Below are 23,974 nucleotides of genomic sequence, written 5' to 3'. Positions count from 1 at the left end.
TGTAAACTTTGTTGTCCTCACAAGATAATTTGAGGATAGGTGGGTTGCGGCCCTTGTCATGTTGTTAAATTAAATGGTGCACTGATATGATCATGTATGCCAGTTCTGATGCTGGCTTTGGTATAGTCCATCTGACTTTAATTATGCTATGGGTACTGCTGCCAAGTTGCCTAACTATTGTTTAAATGAATTCCTGTCGTCTTGCTTAAGACAGCTTCTCTTGTGTTTGAAGGTGTCAAGCTATTCATTTTCTCAACTTTATTCCCACTGTGATGTGTTGCGAAACACTTGGCACATTTATAGGATGGCCGTCTCCCTCATCTTCCTCAAATTCTTCTGTCCTAAAAACCTATGTGCTATACAATAAGTGAGTTTATTCTGAATGTCTTTTTTTTTTCCCTAGGGGTCTTTTTTGATGCTTAAGTCCTATCCTAGCTCAGAGAAGGACCTTGTCTACCCAGATGGTCATCTTCCTACTGAGTTTTTAATTCCCCTGTCTGTAAAACTAGCAACACAAATCCTGATTGCCTTTTTCCCAGCTGTTCTTGAGAAATTCTGCTTTCCCTGTCATTAAACTGGTGATTTTTTTTATTATGGTATCTCGTATCTCTCTCTTTGCTCTCTGTCCATGGTATGCCAAGAGATCTGGCTTTAAATATCATTTAAAAGTAGTTAATTACCTTGGAAGAGATAGCATAAATCCAGCTAAGACTCTGATTGCATTAACAAAATTGGCAATGATTTTCTCTGTCGTCACCTTTCTGAAATATGATATGATACTCCTTGCAATAATAGCAATGTCTTAGAGGGCACACTGTTTCAACTTAACCTGTGCATATCTCTCAGTATAACTAGAATAATGTGCAAATTAGTCTAACGATATGCAACGTTCAGGTAGGAAGCGTGTATACTGAAAATTACATTTGTGATCCTTTCACAAGGGACCTGATGTATTACACCTTCCAGAAGTCTTCATCAAAACCGGTGCTGTCATCTTGGGAACTGATGATGGCCTGACACTGTTTCTGAAGTTTAAACACATTAAGCTTGCGATGTATTTGGCATGATCCAGGAAAGTCCAGGGACGCATCCATTCTGATAGGGGATATGCGTCTCATTATTAAACTGTTTCCATTTGTCACCTGTACAAAATCCTGACCCTGTTTGAAACTGTTGTACTATATAGTGGGAAATGCTCTGAGATCCAATGATGATTCAGTTATACAAGTTAATGCATAAAATCTGTCTGTTCATCTATAGTGTTTTCTTCACAAGGACATTTTGCAGGGAGAGCAATTTGATGCTAGTTAAAACATTTTCTAGTGTTCTTTGCAAAATCAGCATGTGGGAAATTGAGTTGGTGGATTGCTTCATGTAGATTTTAGCTCAGAATCCACACTGGACAAAATCACTAACAGTCTAGTTAAATCACCTCAAGTATCCTTCCATTCAGTTACAGTCTTGATCCCAGGAAATATTAGTTTCTTATCAAAAACGTATATGAGATCCATAGAATGAATTTCTAAATGCTAAATCACTTCTGGAAAAAATTTCCTGTGTTGTTAGATCATCCTTAGCGATGTGCAGAAACTGACAGCCTTTGAAGTGATACCACTTCATCATCATCTTGTTTGTTTGTTTATACTTAAAGCCAAAGCCATAGGATTTGAATGAACAGGAGATATTCTAATGTGGCCACGCAGTGTGAATCTTGTAGCTTACTATAAGCTTTGGAAATAATAGCAAGCACTTGCTGCAACTTGATGCCATGAACTATGTCAGGATTACTGTAACCTAGGTGTTTCATCCAGTTCTTTTGTCTGATTCAACATGCCTGGCTTTCTACTCTGTAATTGCTGTAAGGTTAGGAAATACCTTCTGGTGTTTGTAAATCTCTCTCTGGGTAGTGAACTTCATTGTTTTGTCTCCAACAATTTGAAATTACTAAGATCATTCCTTCCTAGTTATGTTGATTTGAGTCCACTTTGAATTTTCTGGGAGCAATGGCAAACAGTAATAGCTGTATCAGGCATACAAGTTCCTTTTTCTTTCTAGTGTTTCTTGCTATTGCTTGCAATATGCAGATATAAAGCCACTGGGAGAAGAGTTTGCTATGCAATTTTTTTATCTCCCACCTACTGTTTGATTTAAGTGCTTTAGTTGGTATTGGATAGTATTAGTATCTGTTATGGTTTATATTGCAATTTCTGAAAACTACAGTTCAAAGTAGTGTTTTCTTAGATTTTTTTGTCCCCATCATCACATTGCATTTTCATGGTTTGATGCTGGCATTTGCCCCAAGTCTGTGTGTGTGACTTTAATCTTCTGTGCTGTGAAGAAATGTATGTGGCTTTTCTTTTGACAAACACTGTAGTATGATCATTCTGCAATGTGCAGTTCTTCTTGCTGGACTAAATTCATACCAGATGAAAACATGTGCTGATCTACAGGTTTTGCAAAAATTGCACACAGTAGACAGTTTACTTAATAGTTGCAAATAAACATTCATTGATGCCGGAATGCACGTTGCTTGTAGACTGTGCAGGGCTAGAAATTCATATCCTGACATACCAGGCTGAGAGAATTCTTGAATGAATATAAACATCTCCATAAAAACTTATAAAACTAAGACAATTAAATGTACACCTTCCAAGTTCATCTTTGTTCTAGTTTGGACATCTTGCCATTGCTGTCTCTAGAATTTACCAACTTCTTTTCTTCCTCAATGTTATTTATGAGTGAGTCTTCTGCATCCTCCCAACCTCCTATGTTGCACTCAAAAGTATCATTTTAGCATCAGAGTAAAGTGTTAGTCTGAAAATTATATAGTAAGGGTATTCTTTTCCTAATTATATAACAATGTTTTCTATTTAACAGTATATTTCTAATGTGCTTGTCATTCACATCTGTATTTTCTTAGTATTAGTGTCATAGTTGGCATTGCAGGACTTGATTATTTGGTGCTGAGCAAATTTGTTATAAGGTGAATATGCTGGAGTTTCACTTGTGCTCGACTGAAAAAATGATGCAAGTCTGGAAGGTGAAGATCCTGTCTTTTTGTACCTTTGTTGGTATTTGCCTGTAGTGTGCTGTCGATCTTCATACAAACCTCAAGCAGCAGAACTGAACAAGCAGCAGTTAATACTGTTTACAGGGAGCAAACTTTTCCTGAGTTGTTAAGTTCTAAATCTCTGACAAGTTCAATAGCACATGGATTCCCAAGTTATTCTGAAGGTGTCTTATATTTCCTAAACCCTCCGGACAGTCTTGAAAATTTTACTTTTAGTCCTTATCGATTGCCTTGCTACCAGGTATATATTTTCTCTTGAAACTTCAGCAGAAATCAATAATCAGTCTAAACAAGGATTCTGCAGACACACAGTAATAAGAACTGAAGTTTTTTTGGCTTGGTTGCTATTTATAGTTTGTGTTGTGTAAAGATTATACTTTCTTGTGGCTTTGTCACATTGCAAGAGGCTGCAACCTTCATTTTAGCACCTTCCAGACATGTAAGTTTCACAACTATTTTTAATTTAAAACTTCTCTGTATAGCTCAGTGAGCTATGAATTCCCCACGTAACCATTTTTGGTTTACGTTTTAGTAGCTTAAGCCTGTAAGATCTGAAATGTTTTGTAACAGAAAAGAAACTACATACTTAAAGGATATCATTGCCAGTAACTGAAGAGATTTGTGAAGTAATCTCAATTTGTGTCAATAGTATATTCATTATAAGAAACTTCTGGTTTTCATAATTTCAACTTCCTTTTTTCTTTTCCTGGGGACTGCATGCAATCATTAAGATTCCCCTAGTGTCTAATGGATGCCTAGTTATGGTGGCTTTGGGAAAACATAATAATAATTATGGCAGTCAAGCTGGTGGGTTTGCATAGAGCCTGACCATTTTATTCTTTGAGACCCAGCCTTCTGGTGGCAATGATCCACAGGGGACAGAATTGCACATCAGCCACTTCAAACTGACTATCCAGTGGCAAGCTCAGAGTGGGATTCAGCCAGATCATACCCTTCTCACGGCTAAAATGGAACCTTGCCGTATCCCATCTCCCCATCCCCAGCTTCTGCTCCAGAAAGGTACAGGCATCTTTAGGTCCTGTTATCCCCATGTGGCTGTCTCACACATGCTAGGACATCTAAAATCACCTACATTTAGGGTCTTGTCCCAGGTGCTTTTCTTCTAATGTTAGAGAGGAAACATCTGTTTAGAACAAAACCATCTGCAAGCATTCAGATGTTCCATCAGTGATTATCAGTCTGTTCTACCATCAGTTTTTAGCTGTAGCCATGCACTGTTCTAATTTGGTCAAGATTTCAATGTTATCTTAAAATCTGGCAGATATTGAGCAAATGTGGCTATCACTTGGTTCACAGTTTTCAACACCTGTCTCTTCATATACATATCTGTCTTGGAAGCTTTATGTAGATCAGTCATTTTTTTTTTTGATAGATTGTATGCAACAACCTGATAAAATCTGATCGAGAAATGGATGAAACATTCTTCTTAAACTGAGGGACAGTAAAATAAAGTTTCATCTGCTTCTGGATCAGATTTTATTCCTAGTGGGGAACTTATATTTAAAGACAAAGACTTTATTATTCTTCCAGTAGTTTTATTTCAAGGATATAGCTGTCTGCACCTACTGCTGCTGTATTGGAAGTGGCCAAAATAGCTCAAAAAATATTTAATTAAGGAGAGGTTTCAAAAAGCAGATTGGGATTTCCGAATTGCTTTAGAGTTTATGTTGTCTCTACAGAACAGACTTGCATGAAAACATGAGTTCTCAGGTCTCAGTTTCCTTGATGCAACTCCACTCACATAGGTTTACTCCGAACTTACACCAGCATAAGTGGTTATCTCTTTGCTAGTAAATTACTCAGGGCCAGTACATAGGTTTAGTACTGTGACACTATGTCTGTGCTGTTCAATTCTTAGTTCTCCCCTTGATACAAATCTGGCTCATGCCAACTAGCACTATTCCAGAAGCTGCAGGACCTAAACACAATGAAAAATTCTCTCCTCGCTTTAAGGGTAGTATGAATAAATATTTAGGTATTATTCATGCTATTGCATAGCTATCTTTTATTTTTCTTTGCTAATGCAAATATCATGTTTTGTAACTATTCCTTATAAAGATGTTGCCAGGAGTGTGCTTATTAGACTTCAAGGTTAATTTGTGTTAATCAAAATAGCTTGCTCTAATAATAAGATTATATGTCCATTATATTCAGTATTTTATACTGATGCCCATCCTAATAGCACTGTTAGATTTGTTGTTAGTGTTAATTTCTCCCTTTTAAAAACTGAAGGCATTTAGGAGGGGATTCTTCACGAGGGGAGAGTACCAAAATACTTTGGGTAATTATGGAATATGGGGAGCTAAGAGGTATTGCACTTAAAGCTGACTTTACTACATTGGCATCCCTCCTGTTGACTTCCTTGACATCAAAATCTTGCCCAGGAATTCTCTCATTGTGAATGTCTTACTGGAAACCAATTTGGAGCTGTGGTTTAAGGCCACTACCAAATCTGCTGATACGGGTTCTCTGTAACTACGTGCTACAGAGTTTACAAGGCTGACCTGCCAGTGTGACCTTTGGTACCAAGAGACTACAAGCAGCATGATCTAATAAGCTAAGCAGAGACTCAACACACAGAGGTTACATATCCTGATTGTGCTTTTGATTTCTGAGAAATCAATGAAATCCTAGATTTGTCAAATTCCATGGCAAAACAGCCATTCATTTTGAATTTTGTCTGTAGCCTTTCTGCGTTTGGTGTCTTTACATTGCATTCGTAGATTCCCTGCATTTGTGCCTGGAAAGTATACTTTGTGGCAGACTACTGAGAAACTATTTTGATTTGGAATGCCAACAGAATTTTTAAAACAAGCCGATAAAATGTGGATTAGTATACCACAAAGGGTATTTACTCAAGATTTTTAAAGGAAGCCAAACATAAAATTGCTGAGTAACTCTGGGCTGCTGCTTAAGTTGGCCTTTTTACCAGAGCAAATGGGGGATTACAAATAAGATACGATTTTTGAAAAGGTGATCAGGGAGACGCAGGGAGTGGAGTACTCCAAGGATCTCTTAGTGGACCTGTGCTCTCTCCCATTTTCACCAATGGTCTGGAAAAAGGGGTGAGGAGAAATAGGTGATCATGCAAATATCATGTTTTGTAGATTAAGATGCTTCAGCTTGGGAAGAGAGAAGTGGATAAGTCATTTAAGTACAGAAAACTATGAGCTGTGTAATTGGTTGAGTAGGAAAACTGAACAGACAGCAATGGTCAAAGTAAATTGTCAAATTGAAATTATCGGGTAATTTTATAATAAAAAAAGAAAATACTTTTTTAAAGATTAAATCAAGTATAAAAATGCACAATTCCTTTCTACATTATTTGTGGGTTCAAAAATTATGATCAAATTCATATTTTTTTCCCTGATTACTATTAAATGTGATAACACAATCTGAGGCTTGTGAAATCTCAAAGTCACCAATTGCTGGAAGTTGGGAGAATATACTGAGGACAGAGTCATTCTTTACTTTTTATTTTAGAATCTTTGCCTACTCATCTGCTACTTAGGATTGCTACAGTTGAGGTATGGAGCTAGAAAATGTATTTTCTACTACAGGCGCTATTACAGATAATAATATATTTGTGAGTGTACAATTCAGCAGAGCAGCCAGTGTGCAACTAGTGTAACTAGTGATCTCTGAATCATTTCAGGCATTTGTAGATCTGTTGTGTTTGATTTTTGGTGCCAGCAACAGCTTAATTACATCTGCCTTCACTGTCTAGGTGCTCTAAATGCACAGTCTCCAATTAGACCTCTTTCTTCTCAAATAAAACTCTATAACATGTAAAAAGTCAACAGTAATGTAATGCAAAATGGCAATTAATCATTCATCCACTGATCATTTAGGTTGGCTGAAATTGCGAACTTCCTCATGATGCTCAAGTCACCCGTACCCCAGTGCTTGAAGTGCTGCACAAAAGCATCCGCATTACCGCTCTGCAGAAGCAGCAAATCCACTTGTTTTGGTTATTCCAATCCTGAGGCTTAGTACTTTACTACTACTGATGTCGTTTACTACTAGCTATTTGTGTTAAGGGTAGGTGACAGTGGTGTAGGTGATAACAGTTATGTGTTTAAATACATATGTCATGCTGACTGCATAAAACAGCAGCAGCTGAAATGAGAGTTCCACAACAAAAGAGTTTTGTTGTGGAAGAATTTTGCAATGCAAGAGTCTGATATGAGATTCCCTGTTCCTCTACCAATAAGATACATAACAACAAAGTGTTTCTTAATAAAATTGATAAACAGAATTATCATGCTAATTCTATCCTCCGGGCTCAGGTGTATTGTCGCATCATCACGGCTTGACAGGCTACAATGTCAACTGAGTTGCCATAGATGACCATAAGTATGCTCTTAGCCCATGGCAAGTGTAAGGTAATACAACTGAGCTTAATCCTTGATGAAATACTTTATCTTGTTGTTGTGTGCACACAGCTGTTGTGGCTCATGTGAAATATGACTTGACCGTGTATTTAATTCATCCTCATTATATGTTTTTCATGGTAAATAGGTTGCCCTAAAAGAGCAATTAGCTTTAGGTACAAGTGCATGTGTAGCATTGCTTCAAAGGTCTACCCTCATATGGTGAGAGCCAGCCCTGCATTCCTTCTCCCTTGCAGGGCAATACATCTTTCCAAAGTCCAAATGTGTTTCTGTTCAGCCTTACCAGCATTTTTTTTCCCTTTTTGGCTTTCCTTCAAGATCTTTATATTCTATCTTGTGCTCAACACCTTCCCCCCCCCCCCAAGAAAACTTTGTGAATCCAGGATTGGACAGCAAGTTACTACTGAAATAAAAATCATTTGAGGATAAAGGCATTTTAATGCAGTATGAAGATCAATAATACTCTAGCTCTGACAAGTACTGTGAATTTGCAGTTGTTCTTAATATGATTATTCTATTTCAGCTTGCTGCATTACATAAATAGATAATCTACTTTTTTTTAGTTCATCCATCCCACAGGCAGCAATGTAGTAATGGTATTTCTTCATATGTCGGTAGTCTTGCTTTATAATATGCTCAAAAATGTATATCTTGTGTCTTTTCTCTCTGTCTCTCTTTTTTTTTTTCTTGTTTTAGAGAGGGCACTATTTTTTCTGGATTACATTTTGTTATTTTTTAATTGACAGGTTGGCTGTTACTAGACAGTAACTGTAAATGCCATCATATTTTGTAGAAATAAGGGAATTACCTCTCTTCCAAAGAATAATCTGATAAGCCTACTGAACACAAGTTGGTTTGAAAAGATTGCAACTAAAACACTTAGCTGCTTTAATTTGAAAACGGAATTTTTAGAATATTTTCAAGATCAAATCTTTTGTCCACACATGGTTGTAAATTTCTAGAAGTTGCTTGCAATAGGGTGGCTAATTCCAACAAGCAGGGTGTCTGTGTGTCTCTCCTCTTTTTTTTTTCTTCTTTTTTTTTTTTCTTTTTTTTCTTCTCTTTTTTTCTTCTTTTTTTTTTTTAAGTACCCTTAGAAGTACCACTGAAACTATGATTAAAAGTATTTGTGAAATCAGAATAGAAATGGAAGATGGGATCAGAGCTGTTTTGGATACTTCCTCAGATCTGAAGAACATCACAGTAAAAGCACCCTATTTTAGACAGATTGGGTTGTATATAGGTTAGTTGTTGCAATGGGTTACACAAGACTTCCAGAAGCAGAGTCAGACGCAGTGTAGGTGACTTTTTAATGCTGCCCTTCCCTTTTTATAGCTCTGCCTTGCAAGAACAGAGTATTGTGGTTTCCATTTAATCACCTCTGAAATAATTGTCCAATTACACAACAATACATTGCCAATCTTTCATAAGTTTCACATGTTTCAAAATAGACAAGGGAGTGGTGTTGAAGACACCTGCAACTGAGGACATTGGTGGAGAGGATAGAAAATAGAAGATAGTTGTAGCGGTCAGTAACAACTGCAGTGTTAAAGTCCTCCTCTTCAGGTATAGGTTGCATCAGCTGATACAGCGTGAGGTCTAAACGTCTCTCCTAATTTGTAGCTTATTGGAGAAAAACATTTGCCTCGAGGTTTAAGCTTTGATGCGATGAAATATATTAATCACAAGTTTCTGTTCTGTGTTTTCAGAAGAATGGCATATCAAATGGAACTCTCTACAAAAAAACATTTATTGAGCACTTTGAACAGGCACCAATGTATGTTGCTGTTCTTACTTTCCTGGGTTTTGGAGTGGGAACAGTATTTGGCTACCTGCGAGATTTTATGAGAGCCTGGGGACTAGAAAAACGTAACGTTGCTGCAGAGAGAGAACAACAAAAAGTATGTATGAAAAAGAAACTATGTATCTAAAGCTGAGGGTTTTTTCCCCCTGCTTGCAAGTTATGTACAATAACCTACAGAAGTAACAAGGTAGAAAACTTTCATCTTAGAGAACAACATTGCATAGTGATGAGAGGAATGACACGCGCTGCAGTACAGTTAAACACATGTGTATGAATATGTACCTATGTATATATGTAAAATCGTCATTTTCACCCAGAGAGATGTTCACCTTGTTCTAAGAGTGTCAGAAGACTCTTGGCAAAATAGAATCTCAGTGTATTAGGTCAATCCATAGAAAAAGAAAACTCAGAAATGCCTTATTGTTAAATATATCATCTCTCCAAATCTCTTAAACTCCTATTTTTCTCTGTTTGAGCCATCATTTACACTAACACCTGACATAATGGAGGAAAAATGCGAATAGTGTTACTGTTCCTCTTACAAACAAAATTCCCACAATTGTTTCCTATTTTGGCTTTTCAAAGATGCATGCACTACTTAATGAAATATCATGGTACAGTCTTTTTATCAGCATTCTTATGGAATATCTTTTTCAATTCACTTCATGATTTGGCCATTTGTTGAGCTATTTTGATTTCAGACATGCCAGTTAAATCTTTTTGCCATCCACCATAGATTACGTGTTCATTTAATTCTCCAGTCTCCCACATATGTAACTACATGCCATGTTATTTTATCAGTTTGTTGTATCCAATGTCTAGTATGGCTATATTGCTGTTTCATATAAAATTTTGTCTAGATTCCATACCTCTCTTTTAATTTAATTTCCAAGTAAAATCCATAGATAGAAATTAATTGTCAACCAAGCTAGTTGTCTTAACTGGCTGTTTGCATGTCCAGTCTAGGCCAATAATGTCAGATCAATTACACTGGACTAGCTTTAATTTAAAGTAGCCAGCATTTCATGAAATATAATGAGTTGTTTATCCTAGTTTTGCAATCTGCTCCATGCACAGCAAAATGCTCAATTTGAAGCATTTGGCTTCTCCAAGTGAAAGAATCATGAGTTCTTTCATTTCCAACTTCTCCAATGTTGGACTGGAGAACTAGGCCAACTTGTCGACCATTTAAAACAAACCAAAAAAATACCCCTAAAAAAGCCAACACTGCATTTCAAGGGAATTAAAGTAAGATATTTGCTGATTGGAGTTGTTTGTGACATAGGAACATGTGGCTGTTAAACTCTCTGTCTACTAATGAATCAGTTTTTCCTTTTTAATGGGAACGACTTGGGTACAGAAGCAGACGTTTCCCTAGCAACATAACCCTGTACATGTTTTCAAACCAGGATTTTGTGCCACTTTATCAAGATTTTGAGAACTTTTACACCAGAAACCTCTATATGAGAATACGGGATAACTGGAATCGTCCAATTTGCAGTGTCCCAGGGCCACAGTTTGACCTCATGGAACGCGTTACAGATGATTACAACTGGACATTTAGGTGAGTCAGCTTACAATCTGCAGCTGTCAGCTTCAGAGACTCCTGATACATCTGCAAAGCACAGGAAGTTGTATCTAGCCCCTCGTACCTAGATCTTCAACTGATATACATCAGCTTTTTTTTTTCTTCTGAAATCAGTACCGTGCTGACAATCTGTCTCCCCTTTCCTCTGAATATTGCTTGGAAATGCAGTACAGGGGGGACTGAACTCTATCATAAATGGGTTTTGTTTTGACTGTGTCAGCACAAGGAAGAGTGCTTACACTTCATGTATAACAGACCTTTAGTCAGAATATTACAATGAAATTTGTTGTACCCCTTGGTTAGGATTTAAGTCATAATTTCTTGAGTTGCATAAATGTGACTTCTTACTTACATAGCGAGTCTTTGGCAGTGAATTTTAAGCAGTTTACAGCTTGAAGATTTCAGTGTATCGCAACTGTTACTAAATTAAATAGATATGGAAATTCACCGCATAGACAGTGTGTAGGTTGACTGTATTTCAGCTTATTGAGAACATGTCATAGTGTTTCCCACAACATTTTCCTCATGTCAGTTTCTGCATGTGTGTGAACACTGATGACTTTGTGGAAGCTATTGCAATTTTCTTGAAAAAATAGTGTCTGAATGTTGTTCCTTAAATAAAGTTCTAGGTTTATTTGTTTATTTAAATCCATAAAAACACCCTTTCACCTAATACTAGTATATTGCCATCTGCAGCTTGGAATCTGGAAAACATTCTGAGCAAAAAGCACTATTTAGCCATGAAAAGAGGAAGGCTGGAAAAAGTTTTGTGACATTAAAGTGTGAGGATTGTAAATTCCCAAATAGGAATTTGACAATGGTACAAAATTTGGTGGGAAAATCTTTGAGTTTTTTAATATGCTTTTTGTTTGGGATTGGAGGGAAAGTTGCACTATTCTTTAAAATTTGCTTTAATTATAGGTTTACAGGAAAGACTATCAAGAATGTAATCAATATGGGTTCTTATAACTACCTCGGCTTTGCAGAAACGGACGTTAATGCTTTGAAAACTGTGACCATAGAGTTACAAAAGTATGGAACAGGGATTTGCAGTACCAGACAGGAAATGGGTGAGTAAACAGCTAGATGGCCACCAAAGATTCTGTAACTATATGCTTTTTCTTACAGATATGTTGAAGGAAATGGATACTTAGAGAATTTTAGTCACATCAACAATTACTTGTTTCACTATTAAAAGTGATTCTGTGTTTTATTCATTATCACATAAGGATTTTTTTTTTTAAAGGAAAAATGTTATTGATTTTTGGAAAAACAAAACCAAATGTGTCATACAGTGGTCTGGGATATTTAATGATGCAAGTAACAGGTTTATTTTTTAAAAGTAGTAAAATAAACATGGAGACTTCAAGAATTGTTCTAGGGCAAATTTAATTGCATCACGGATTTGTATCAGTTACCATATACAGAGTGTTCTGATTGATAAATGAGCTTTTACATATTTTATTTTTAATCCCATGTTCTAAGAATATATTGTAATGTTTTATAAGACATTAATGGGCACAACATAGAAATTTCTAGTGTGCCTCTAAGGAATAAATTCAGGAAGGCTCCATCTGACTATTTTGGTTTATATATCCTTTATGATTTGTAGGCTGCATGTAGTGTTAGCTTCAATTGTATATTTTTACACAAAGCCTTGCATTCCTGATGGTGCAATCAGCCTGCATTTCAGAGAGAACAATTTCGAGTCATAGAAATGTAAGGAGAGGTTTCTCTTCAGGCTTTATCTTTCTTGGGAGCTACCAAAAGAAAAAAAGGTATGCTTCCTGGCAGAGAGAAGTCTTTTATAGACTTCTGGGTTTCCCCCCGCCCCAATCCAGCAACCTGAAAAACTTTCATTTTGTATGTCTCAAAGCAAACTCTCCGCCTCCAGAAATCTTATGGAAAAAATATTATATTTACTTTGGTTTTTTTTATTTAAAGTCGTATTTCCAGACAAAAAATAATGCAAACCTTGTCATCTGCTTCTTATCATAGTTTGAGTTGCCAGTAATAAATATGTCAATGACATGACTCAGAGAGGGTTTGCAGATTGACACTACTTTCCTTTTGTAGGTGACCCATCTGGTGACTGCAGTATATTGTTTAACCTGAATTGCATGCTTGAAAGTGGTCACCATTACTAGTCATCTAAGATACTGAAGGAACATTTCTCTGTGTCTCTCCCTCTTGAATTCTATTTTGTCTGAGAACATTTCAAGTTGTTTTCAGTACGTCAAAGAATATGCCTAGTGTTCCTCATTCTTTATCTTTTGCAGTATTTTTTATATGGAAGACTTACATAACTTTGACTTATTCTCAAAAACAAACCTTAAGAAAAGATTGATTCTGTCTTCAAGTACTAAAAAATCTTATTACTTCATCTTGTCTTTTCAGAGCCAATGTATACAGATTTCTAGGACTTCCTCTTCCTCTGAAGTCCTGCACAGTTCTCAAAGTTATCTTGACAGATTGAGCAGAGTTTTAGATTCATTCCTATTGCTTTCACAATAGCCCCATGAACTTCATTCAGACTATTCACTATGCAAGAATGGGCTACAAATAAAGAACATCGTACAAGTCTTGTCAGTATCAGTCTTTTAGGGAGTGAATTTCAGAGAGCAGCTTGGACATTGAAACATTAAAATAGGAAAGCAGGGTGTTAATACCTGGCTTAGATGGTGTAGATGAACAGTCATAGCATTTTGTCCTAGGCAGCTAACAGAGAGCCTGTGCTTGTGTGGCCAGCAGAAAAAGAGGTTGCTCCACAGAGCAGTTCTGAGCAATGGTTACTTCATTGACCCTGACTCTGTTGGAGCCTGTCTACTGCCAAGAAATGTATAAACAACCTAAGGAAAATAGCTTCTTATTAGTACTGTGGATACCCTCTTTTCTTTTTCCTTTACCTTCTTGTTCTGCTTCAGCTCTATTCTAGTTCACAGTTGAACAGATTTGAAAAATTCTGAGTTAAATATGTATACATGTATACTTTCAAGAGAGATGTAGGGAAGGGTCTGTATGAAAGGTTTTACCTTTTTTAATTATCATTTGCCATCTTCGTCCTAGAAAAATAAAACAGAATGGTTTTGTTCCTGGGCAGATAACATTCCAAAACTCTTGTTGTTATTGTGTGGCTGAGCTAAAGTGGCTTGAAGTAAAAATGCAGTGAGCTGTAGGAGCCGAGGCTATAAATTGCCTGTGGGGTCCTAATCCAAGAGACCACTTGAACATATTTATAATCTGAAGCTAACTAACTTTGAAAGTGCTGTTCGGCTTATGTGCATTTAAGTGTCTGGCATGTTTGGGGTTTTACCAAGATCTCTCTCATAGGTGTCTCTCTTTAAGAGGGATCATTCCACTCCTTTGAGAAGACATCAGAGAGACAGAGAAACAAAGAAGAAACAAATAAAATTAATGTGAGTGTAGTTTGAAAGAATACATGATGGTAAAACTGTCCTTTGTGGTCTTCTGCCTAAACTCCTCCTCTTATAACTGTGCAGACTGTGGAGTGGATATAAAATGCTGTCATATCAGAATGTTGTTGCAGGTAGTTTGCTCTCAGAATAAGTTGATATGGATGTTTTAACATGGTTGTTTATATCTTTACAAAACTGTGTTTTATTAAGGAAACTTAGTGAAGCTAAACCTTGCTAAATGTAAAACAGTTATTCTACATTCCCAGAAAAGTAACTTAAGACTGTACGTAAACATACTTCAGTGAGAACTGTGAAGCCCTCCTCATGCTTTCTCTAAAATAATAATGCACATGCCACTTGAACAGACATTCCTGTTCAAGCACAAAAGCATAGGAAACTGATAAAAACAGTGGCTGGTCTTGCTAGATTTGTCCTCCATAAAAAGATCTAAGGCTTTTCACTCCATTTTTAATTCCATGCTCTTTTTAAATTATAATAATAATAAATTACTTTCTTAGCATAACAGTGTCATTTAAGACACATTCCTGAGGCTTTTGTAGGACTTTCCATCTGAAAGAAAAATGTTTTCCTTTTTTTAAGACCAAGCTAACTATTATCCCTTAGGAGCAAGATCTTGGGGTTATAGGTGGTAGTTCCCTGAAAGCATTAGCTGCTTGTTCAGTGGTCAGAAAGCAAATCAAATACTAGAAATTATTAGGAAGTGAACAGAAATCCCACCATTAGAACCTCAGTATGCTACTGCGTGAAGCTGCAGTTTGCTGTCATCCTGAGTACTCTGTGTAGTTCTGGTCAAAAACTTTTAGCAGAACTGGAAAGCATCAGAGAAGGACAACAAGGATCATCAAAGGCCTCAAACAGCTTCTGGGTGAAGAACTATTGAGCTAGCTGTCTTCAGCTGTCAGAAATGCCTGACATCTGGCTCAAAAAGAGTCTAGAGGGAGAAATTCTAGAAATCTTCAAAATTATGTGTGGCGTGGAAGAGTGGCCAGGGTTGACTGTCCATTGTCTTTTCCACTACAAGATCTACAGGGCACTGTATGAAGTTGGTAGAAGGTTTCCATCTAAATACAAGAGGCAGCTCTTCACCCTGGAGGCTGGCAGACCCGAGGAACTCATCGCAAAGAAGGCTGTGGACACTAAAACTTGACACTCCCTTGCATTGTAGGGGTCAGTGGCCACATACGGAGGAGAGATCATTGATAGCTACTAGAAATACCAAAACTATTATCTGATTCAGGATGTCCTTATGCTGAAATTAGTTAGAAGCTAGGATACTACTATAGATATGTTTGTCCTGCTTTCATTCTTCCCCAGACATCGATACAAGACCACTGTCAGATGAAGGATTATGGGCAAAAGGGACATTTTGTGTGGCGTGGTGCCTCTAATACTAATTGTTTAGCATTATTTCATGTAATTAGTTGTTCAGTATTAATTTATATTATTACTTATATGCCTGTGGCCATTGCTGTACAATCATTAATACTAGGACTGTGGACCAGCAAATCATCATACAAATTTGGCTTGAATCAAGAATGTGCGCATACTCATATTTCTATAAAGTTGGGCAGCATTTACGATAGACGTGGCATATAAGGACCTAATGAAGCAGTAACCTGGCTGTTTTCAGTGTTTCTGAGGACACTAAGAATAAAAAGACATTAAGGGAAGACACTTAAAAGAGATTAACAAGAAATAATTCTACATATGCTTGGGGCATGTCTTCTAAGAGCAGTGACTTGGATGAAAGTGGTTGTTTGCAAACGGTAGGCAGAAGGCAAAAAATATTGATGCTATGGTCTGCTTAGATGTGAGAGACTTTTCAGTTTTGGGTGGTACACAGGGTGGAAGTAGTCCCTGAAGGATCTTGGCAGCAGAAATTTAAGCATAAGTGAGATGCTTCAGAAAATTTTGGAGCAGCTGGAGATGTAGAACGGGGACCCTCTTGGTCAGAGGGACAGGCTGGGAGGAACGATAGGGACCTAGAATGGTAAGAGCATTCTGAGCGCATCTAAGAATGGCAAGGTTAAACTTACCAAAGCCAGAGGAAAAGATGCTGCATTAACTGTGTGAGGTGTCAAGGGGGAGGATAGAGAGATCTGTGCCTACTGTATCTTACAAAACTGACCATGGATGTAATTTAAATTAATACAGCTTTTGTCATGCAGCAGTCTCCCCCGCAGGTGCAGAAAATGTTTTTCTCCTTTTTTTTTTTTCTTTGGCTAATTCATTATAAGTGAAGAAACCAATCGGGGCATGAAAAAGCAGGAAGTTTTTGTTTTCTAGGAATAAACATTGGGTCTGAGACAATAATTCTTAAATGTTGATGGACTTAAGTAACTGGAAACCAGCTATTCAAGTAACTGGAGTACTTTGAATGTTAGGCTATTTCGTGTAAACTACCCTCAAAAAATCTCTAAACTATATTTTATTTATGTTTTATTTATTTTAATCTTCTCAAAAGTGTTATTTTTTAGCTTAATGAAAATGCTAACAAATAGGAATCTAAATAAATTTGAAATAGCATGTATTCCCTCTATATAGTGAAAAGGATGACAACTTGAATGTGAAGTACTTTTTTCCCATGCAAATCAGAGTATTTTAATGGCAAGAGTGGGAGTTGGCTACCATTGGAGGCAGGCTCACAAGCCTTTTGTTCTGAGCCCATCCTGTCATGTTTATAGTCAGCCTTTTCTAAGCAATGCAACTTAAAATTATTAAGGAAGAAATATGCAAATGATTTTTAACACTGTTTCCTGCTTGCTGATTGCAGATGATAATAAAATCAGTAATGTTACTTTTTTTTTTTTTAAGATAAGGCAGATTATCGTGACCTGAACAGTCTTAGGCTTAGCGCCAGGGCAGTGATGGGGCTGTCACATGACAGCTGGTAGTTCCAATGCTCTATTTATCTAACTCGCCATTATTCCTTATGGAGATGATATGCATGAGCAACAGAAACAAATGTATCATTAGTGCTACTTAAGCAGCCAAGCAGGATTCCTGCCTTTTGAAATCCTTCTCCTGTGATTATGCCTTGGACCAAAAGACAAGATGGAGCCTGCACAGAACACTTGCAGGGTGGGTGATTCATTCTGGAGGGCATGGTTAGGAGATTACCTTTTAATGCCTAGCTTGCACTCAGTTGTAGGGCTTTTTGTTTGTTTGAGGATTTTTTTTTTTTATATTTGGTTATGATCTGATTTCTAAAAAGCAGATCTGAAAACCTGTGCCAACATTTAGACTACAAAAGTAGCTCCATCCTCTTCACTTTTCTGTTAGGTTTTGAGGCCTGATATGAATTTCTAGCAGCATTTCAAGAAGGTAAAAATAGTTATTTGGCTGTTCTTTCTTTTATACCACTTCAAAGCTTTAATTAGGGCCAGGGCTCGTTTTAAACTCAGTGCTGTACAAACACAGAAATAAATGGTCCATTTTTCAGTTAGCAGAGAGAGATAAAGAACTAAAGTTCCCATAAATTACAGTTCCCAAGTAGGAGCTTAAGGAGAAATACAGCCACATAAATGAGAATGTGTGTGTGTGTATATATATATTTCATAATCTTGGCTACTTTCTGATAGGATATGGTATAAATTAGGAAACAGTTCATGAGAGGAATTTTCCTTCTGTGTTGTCTCCTACTAACATCATCTTCCTTTTTGTGCCTACCCTCATAAATAAATGATCTAACTTATGATCTAGTTCATTCCTGGTATTTCACCATTGCAAAAGTATGCTTTGCAAAGCATGATTAAGCTCCGGACAGTCCATCTTCTGACAGGTGGAACTGAAGGTATCAGGAGTAACTAAGGGTTGTGTGACCTGTTTAAAACCTAAAATATCTTTAATGTATAATGTTTATCTATGTACATGCAAATACTTAGACATTTAGAGATACTGCCATCCAGGCTTTGGCATGAATAGGCTGGACTTCCAACCGTAAATTTTAGCCTTGTGTTTTTATAAAGGAAAAAAGCAAACAAAATTGGAAGATCCGAATTAAACTGGAAGTTTTTTTAAAATTAATCTACTTGTTTCTGAGAATCAGTAAATTACACAGGTACATTGTTATATCTATGATACCTGCAGCATCTTCTTAGTATGAAAGTCCTATCAGCTGAGAGCAACATTAAGAAAGCTTGAGCATTTCCTTTCTTTCAAATGCTTCCTCAAAACCCACTTCTCCTGGGGCTCATTTATGCGCATGCAGTATTGAGGCAACTACATAACATTACTGTGTGCTTCTCTCCCTCTCTCTTACCAGTATGTATTGTTCAACAAGTTCAGGCTTTGCTCTTGTAGTGGGCTGTGTTGGACAGTGATACCATCTGCATCATGCACTCTTGTAGAATGGTGGAAATCAATAATACGCTTTCTATGTCTTCTGTTTCTTCATCCTTCTAGTAATAACTCATCCAGTCTGGCCTTAGTAAAAGTGCGTATGTGCTTCAGTAATATTATTCTTTCATCTCTGACAAATATCTTACCAGAGTTTGTGACCTTAAGTTTCAAATGTGGTAGGGAAGTTTAGGTGTTTTATTGTGTTCCCCACACTCCTAAGGATACCTCTGACAAACCATCGCTTTCATAGCGTAATGGTTCTTATTCACCTTGGTGAGTCACATCAGTGATCTACAGGATTTCCAGTTGGTGTTCATATGTAGAAGTGGTTTTTACGGGAATCTGTTCTTTTCCTCTCAATGACTTGTTGCTTATATCAGTTTTATTCCTCCAGCTCTTGTTTATCTTGAAGCAAGCAGGTAATTTCCAGTCATCTTTGGGTCTCAGAATTCCAAACAAAAAATTCTGTTAAAGGATCCTGTTGCCAGTGTTGGCAGTTTAACCAGTACATGTCATTAGCACGTAAGAACCTGAAAAACTGTATTGGGCAGACTAACCAGTGGCATAAAACACCTTGTCCAAGTCGAAAGTATCAAAGCTAAATGGTGAACTGTGTGAATCATGGGAAGTGCATTTTCAAGCTTCATCTGTCAAGTAGACTGACAGTGACTTTCACTCCAAGAGCATGGGTAAGCCTATGAAAGCCTGCCCAAGCAGAGTCTGCTTCCTGTTCCCTGTCCCCAGAGTGCAGTGGCGAGTTAATGAAGGGAACTGGGTCATCAAATTTTGAAAAGGAGGGGATTTGCTTTGAAAAGTGTGGAAACCTGTGGAGGTGGCTAACATTATGAAAGGCCACTTTTGATAAGATCTGAGATTTTACTTTCCATAACACCTGCTGTACACTATTGCATATGACTGTTCAGCAGGGAGGAATAACTTTCAAAAGAAATCTATTTTGTCTCTTAAAGATGCAGGTAGCTTTATATTTTCCTTTTTATCTTAAATCTTTCCTGGTAAAATGGCATACATTATTTAGTTGTATCCTCATTTCTCAGGCCAAACCAAGCTGTAGTCAGCATAAAAATCAGCGCAGGTAGAGTATGGGGAAAAATTCTAATGTCTTTGTATAGGACAAGCGTAGAAGGTATCTGTGTATACAGTGTATTAATAAAATATATCCAGTATATCACTTTTCACCAGATCATGATGCTGGTCTGAATTTAGCACTATACAAGACATTTTAAGGGCCATGATAACCTGACTTGACACCGCTAAGGTTGTATTTAATGAAGACACATGTAATTACTGCCTTTCTTATGTAGCTTGAGATGTAGCAGCTTGTGCCAGTGGAAGTTCCTTTGAATCACACTTGCATCTGTCTGGTAGTGCTGTTTATGCTTCTTGGGGTGGTTGCTGTGACCAGCTGGGAACGCTAGTGGACAAGCCTCATTCCAGCAGAGCTTATCTGACCCCTTCTTTCCTCCAATGGAGAGAAATGAAATAATTGGTGCAGTTTATATGCTGTCCAAGGACTGACCCACACTTGAGAAATCTGATATGACTAAATAATTATGTAATTTATTAAATAAATACCCCTTTTACCTTAAACGTGGCTAAATGCAAGCCGATATGCTTTATCAACTCTACTCAATGCATATCATTGTCACAAACCTCCCACTGTCGGTACTGATGTGTATTGTATTGCTTCTGCAGCACCTCACCTACCACCTACAGTATTGCCATTATCATCAAAATAATTAAAAACGAGGGCTCATTTTGCAAGTCCTTGTCATTCAGGTTTTGGTTTTGCAAACCAAACTCCCGCTGATTCTAATTTGTATTCCAGGATTTGTAGGCAATAGCGATATACAATATCACCTGCATTCACTGTTAGGATTAATAAATAATAAGTAGGGATTGGTCACTTTCAGCATGTCTTGTTCTTTACCATCACGAAACCCGTAAAAATACATCAAAAATGTGCTGTTCCTTTCTGGTTCATCTAATAGATGCTTGAACAGAATAATCTGTAGTGAGTCAGGCTTTTCTTGTTTTCAAAAACAGAAAACATATGATGCAACCCCAAAGAGCACTTTAACTCCACCCCGGTAGTGTCAGATTTACCCCTGGAAGAGTTGGGGACAATTTTCTCATGCCTTAAAATGCCTGCCTTGCAAAGCACACACTGCTTGTTTCTCATGCTTTCACATACCTCCTTCTAATTCAAGCTGTGACCACAGTGTGGTTGGCTTCAAGCTTCCATTTTAGACTACTACTTCTTTTCGTGTGCTGATAGCCCTCAAGTGACAAAATAATGTCTGCAGGGAACACTAGGGCAGCTGACTGTGCTGGAACCCTCAGTTGTCAATGAGTGCTGTAACCAGGTTGAAGACTAACTGGGCCCAAAATGCAAAAAATATAGAACTAACCATAGAAATACACCCTGAGACCTACTGGGCTTACAAGTTAAGACATAGATTCTCACACACATCTCCAGTGAGCAGCTCAACTCTGAAACACTATGTGGTTTTGTACTTCACAGAGCTTGGTTACTAAGCAGTGGCTGTGTACAGAGCCAGCACATATCCATGTGTATCTCAGGATCTACAAATACAAAAAACAGCCATCCTCAAAGAGCTTCATGCAGAGTCAGCTCACATCTACTGGAAGTTCTGCAGCACCTAATTTTCATGTGTCATGTTACCAAACTTATCAGAGCACAGAGCTAGAGACAGCCCAGCTCAATGTACATCCAGTGCAATACAATGAGTGCAGAGACACTCTTCAAGCTCTGCCAGAGCTGGCTGAGGTCTAGTAAAACAGAGGCAGGCTCTGAGCAAAACTACGACACCACTGTTCTTTACTGTTCATGTAATTGAGATTTTTCCAAAAGCCACGTGATCCTTGCTCCTTTTCTCCCTGGCTATTGGAGAGTTACCTGCCTGCATGTTTTTTCACATTCTGTTTCCAAGTGAATGCCATTCTTACTTTGGATATTTAACAAGAAAAAATGAAAACACTCACTGTAGCCAGCTGAGTTAGTACTGTTGCTGAAACTGTACTGCTGCCATTTTTATTTGATTTTTTTTTTTAAATGAGCTTTCCTCCATGATGAAGGTAAGATCCTGACTCATCATTCTTGTCAAGACACTCTAGCTAAGCTTGTGCTTTCCTCCATTCATCTGCCCTTTGTCCATCACAGTGAACACAGATTTCTTGTTCCCATCGATTGTAATTCACTTTGCCTATATTATTGAGATGTCAATTTGTGCAGCGCAAGTGAGGTGAGAGATTCGCTTCCCTAATTTTTTTCTTCTGTTCCCTGCTTACAGCCTTATTCATAGGGGAAATGCTTTGTCAGAATCCACAGGCCACTCTCTTTTCTTCCCCACAGATCATCCTGTAAGAGTTCCTACTGCCTTGGTACCTGCAATGCACAGCCAGGCAACCAAAGACTAGAGAGCTGGCAAGTTGAGATGATTCATTCATGTTCAAAGTTATTTGTTATCTCAGTCTCTTAACACCACTCTTTCCTTTGTTGCTTTTTGTATTTTGTCATCCTCCATTGTGAGTTGGGTGGGAAAGATACTGCTTTAGTTGGAGCACCTTATTTGTTTGGAGACTCCAGGCACTAATATTAGATAAGTAACACGTGATAAAGAAGGCTCTCTAGTGTTGCCTTATCGTTGAGGGAGGGAGGAAAGAGGAGAGTTATCATCAGTTATGGAGAGTGGCAGAGCTTTTATCTTCCAAAGCAGAAGAAGATGGAGAACGCTTTTGTTTGTCTATCCATATAAAAATCCTAATTAAGGATTTTGTACACATACATAGGCACCCAAGAAAAAATGGAAGGATTTTGTCGTCATGGGTTTTTGCTTTCACGTTCAGAGAGAACTCAAGAATGCCTGAGATGTTTGTCCCACGTTTCCTATAAAAAGGAGATATTTTTGTCCTCATTGTGGGGGGGAAATAAAGGCAAAAAATTACTCTTCAGAATAAACTATGCCAAAAGTTGTTGTTATGGGAAAAGGGCACTTTTCCCCAAAGCAACCTCTTTGCTACCTTAACAGCAACAGTATTTCTTAGCTTTAGTTATAGCTGATTTGTCTCCTTGCCTTTTCTTGCATTATCCCACATGCTCAAGATACAAATGGAAAACCTTCATTAGAACTTAATGACACATTTCTAGCCTGTTCTTTTGTATGTTTTATGTCCTTAGAATTAATAACTTCTACAGTTTAATGAGATTTAAGATTCCCTGTGCTTATTTCTGCAGGCACCCTAGACAAACATGTAGAACTAGAGAAACTTGTGGCCAAGTTCCTTGGTGTGGAAGATGCTATGGTGTTTGGCATGGGCTTTGCAACTAACTCGATGAATATTCCAGCCCTTGTTGGGAAGGTGAGTACTTCCTTAAGGAACACATAGAGCAATTGTTTATTAATTGTTTTAACAACTGTTGCAGTATTCTGGGCATACATTAAGCGGAAAGTCTTGATGGAGGAACTAAGCTTGATATCAGGAATGCATGAGTCATGAGGCTGATGACCTTGTGACCATAAATATGCTCCTTCATAATTTTTTCCTAGCTCTAGGTGTTGCTATCACACATACCTAACATCTGTTTAAGGATGAGTGATATGGTTGTTTAGCTTCTCTTAACAAAGTTGCTTCTCCCTAAAAAGTAAGCAAATTTTGCATCCTGTGTCTCAGGTGTTGTGGAATGAAGTATTCAGGCTACTTGCATAGATATTGCCCAGCTCCCTGTGGTGAAAGATGATGATTAGTGTATTTTTTACAACATTTTCAAAAAAGAGAAAGCACAGTGTTTAGCATTCCTGATCAACAGATATCCAGCTAGCCCTGCAAAGAAAGCTGGCAGCAAATGCAAGTCTAAAGCTGTGACCGTATGACCAAAGTTGGGTTCTTGTTTGGTGTTGAAGGGACTTCATCTCTAATTTGGGGTACCTAACGCAAAGGCATGAAAATCCATCATCCTGTCAATCACAACTCCTGACATAAGAAGCAGATACACTGTGCTGTTAGCTGGGAAAACGGGTAGCTCCTCATGCAAGTGTGAAACACTATTTCCCTCTTGGTGGAGATGGAGTGAACTCACTGTGTGATGTATGATCAAGATTTCTTCTGAAACACTGGCCTAGAGGTGAAGTCACTTCTTTACTATTGAAGATGAATCCAGCTTTTGCAAGAGATTTCTGAAAAACATGTACACGAGGGTTGGGCAGGGAGAATTGCTTCAGCTGCCCAGAAGATGACCTTCAATCTGCAATGGTGCTGGACAAGTTGCCCAGCAATTTC

The 23,974-nt window shown here is 37.7% G+C and overlaps 1 protein-coding gene across 9 annotated transcripts in view; it reads left to right on the top strand.

The window, feature by feature from the left end:
- The window catches only part of SPTLC3 (serine palmitoyltransferase long chain base subunit 3), a 203,407-nt gene that overhangs the window by 140,747 nt on the left and 38,686 nt on the right, over nucleotides 1-23,974 (top strand). For all 9 annotated transcript variants that reach the window (XM_054822632.1, XM_054822627.1, XM_054822630.1 and 6 more), the window contains 4 exons: nucleotides 9,195-9,386; nucleotides 10,699-10,853; nucleotides 11,799-11,947; nucleotides 22,932-23,056. In XM_054822632.1, the coding sequence (XP_054678607.1) occupies nucleotides 9,195-9,386; nucleotides 10,699-10,853; nucleotides 11,799-11,947; nucleotides 22,932-23,056 (621 nt within the window). The remainder of the gene's footprint in view (nucleotides 1-9,194; nucleotides 9,387-10,698; nucleotides 10,854-11,798; nucleotides 11,948-22,931; nucleotides 23,057-23,974) is intronic.

The sequence above is a fragment of the Grus americana genome, chromosome 3, assembly GCF_028858705.1.
Source record: "Grus americana isolate bGruAme1 chromosome 3, bGruAme1.mat, whole genome shotgun sequence".
Lineage (NCBI taxonomy): Eukaryota > Metazoa > Chordata > Aves > Gruiformes > Gruidae > Grus > Grus americana.
This window is presented reverse-complemented; position numbering and strand designations above follow the sequence as displayed.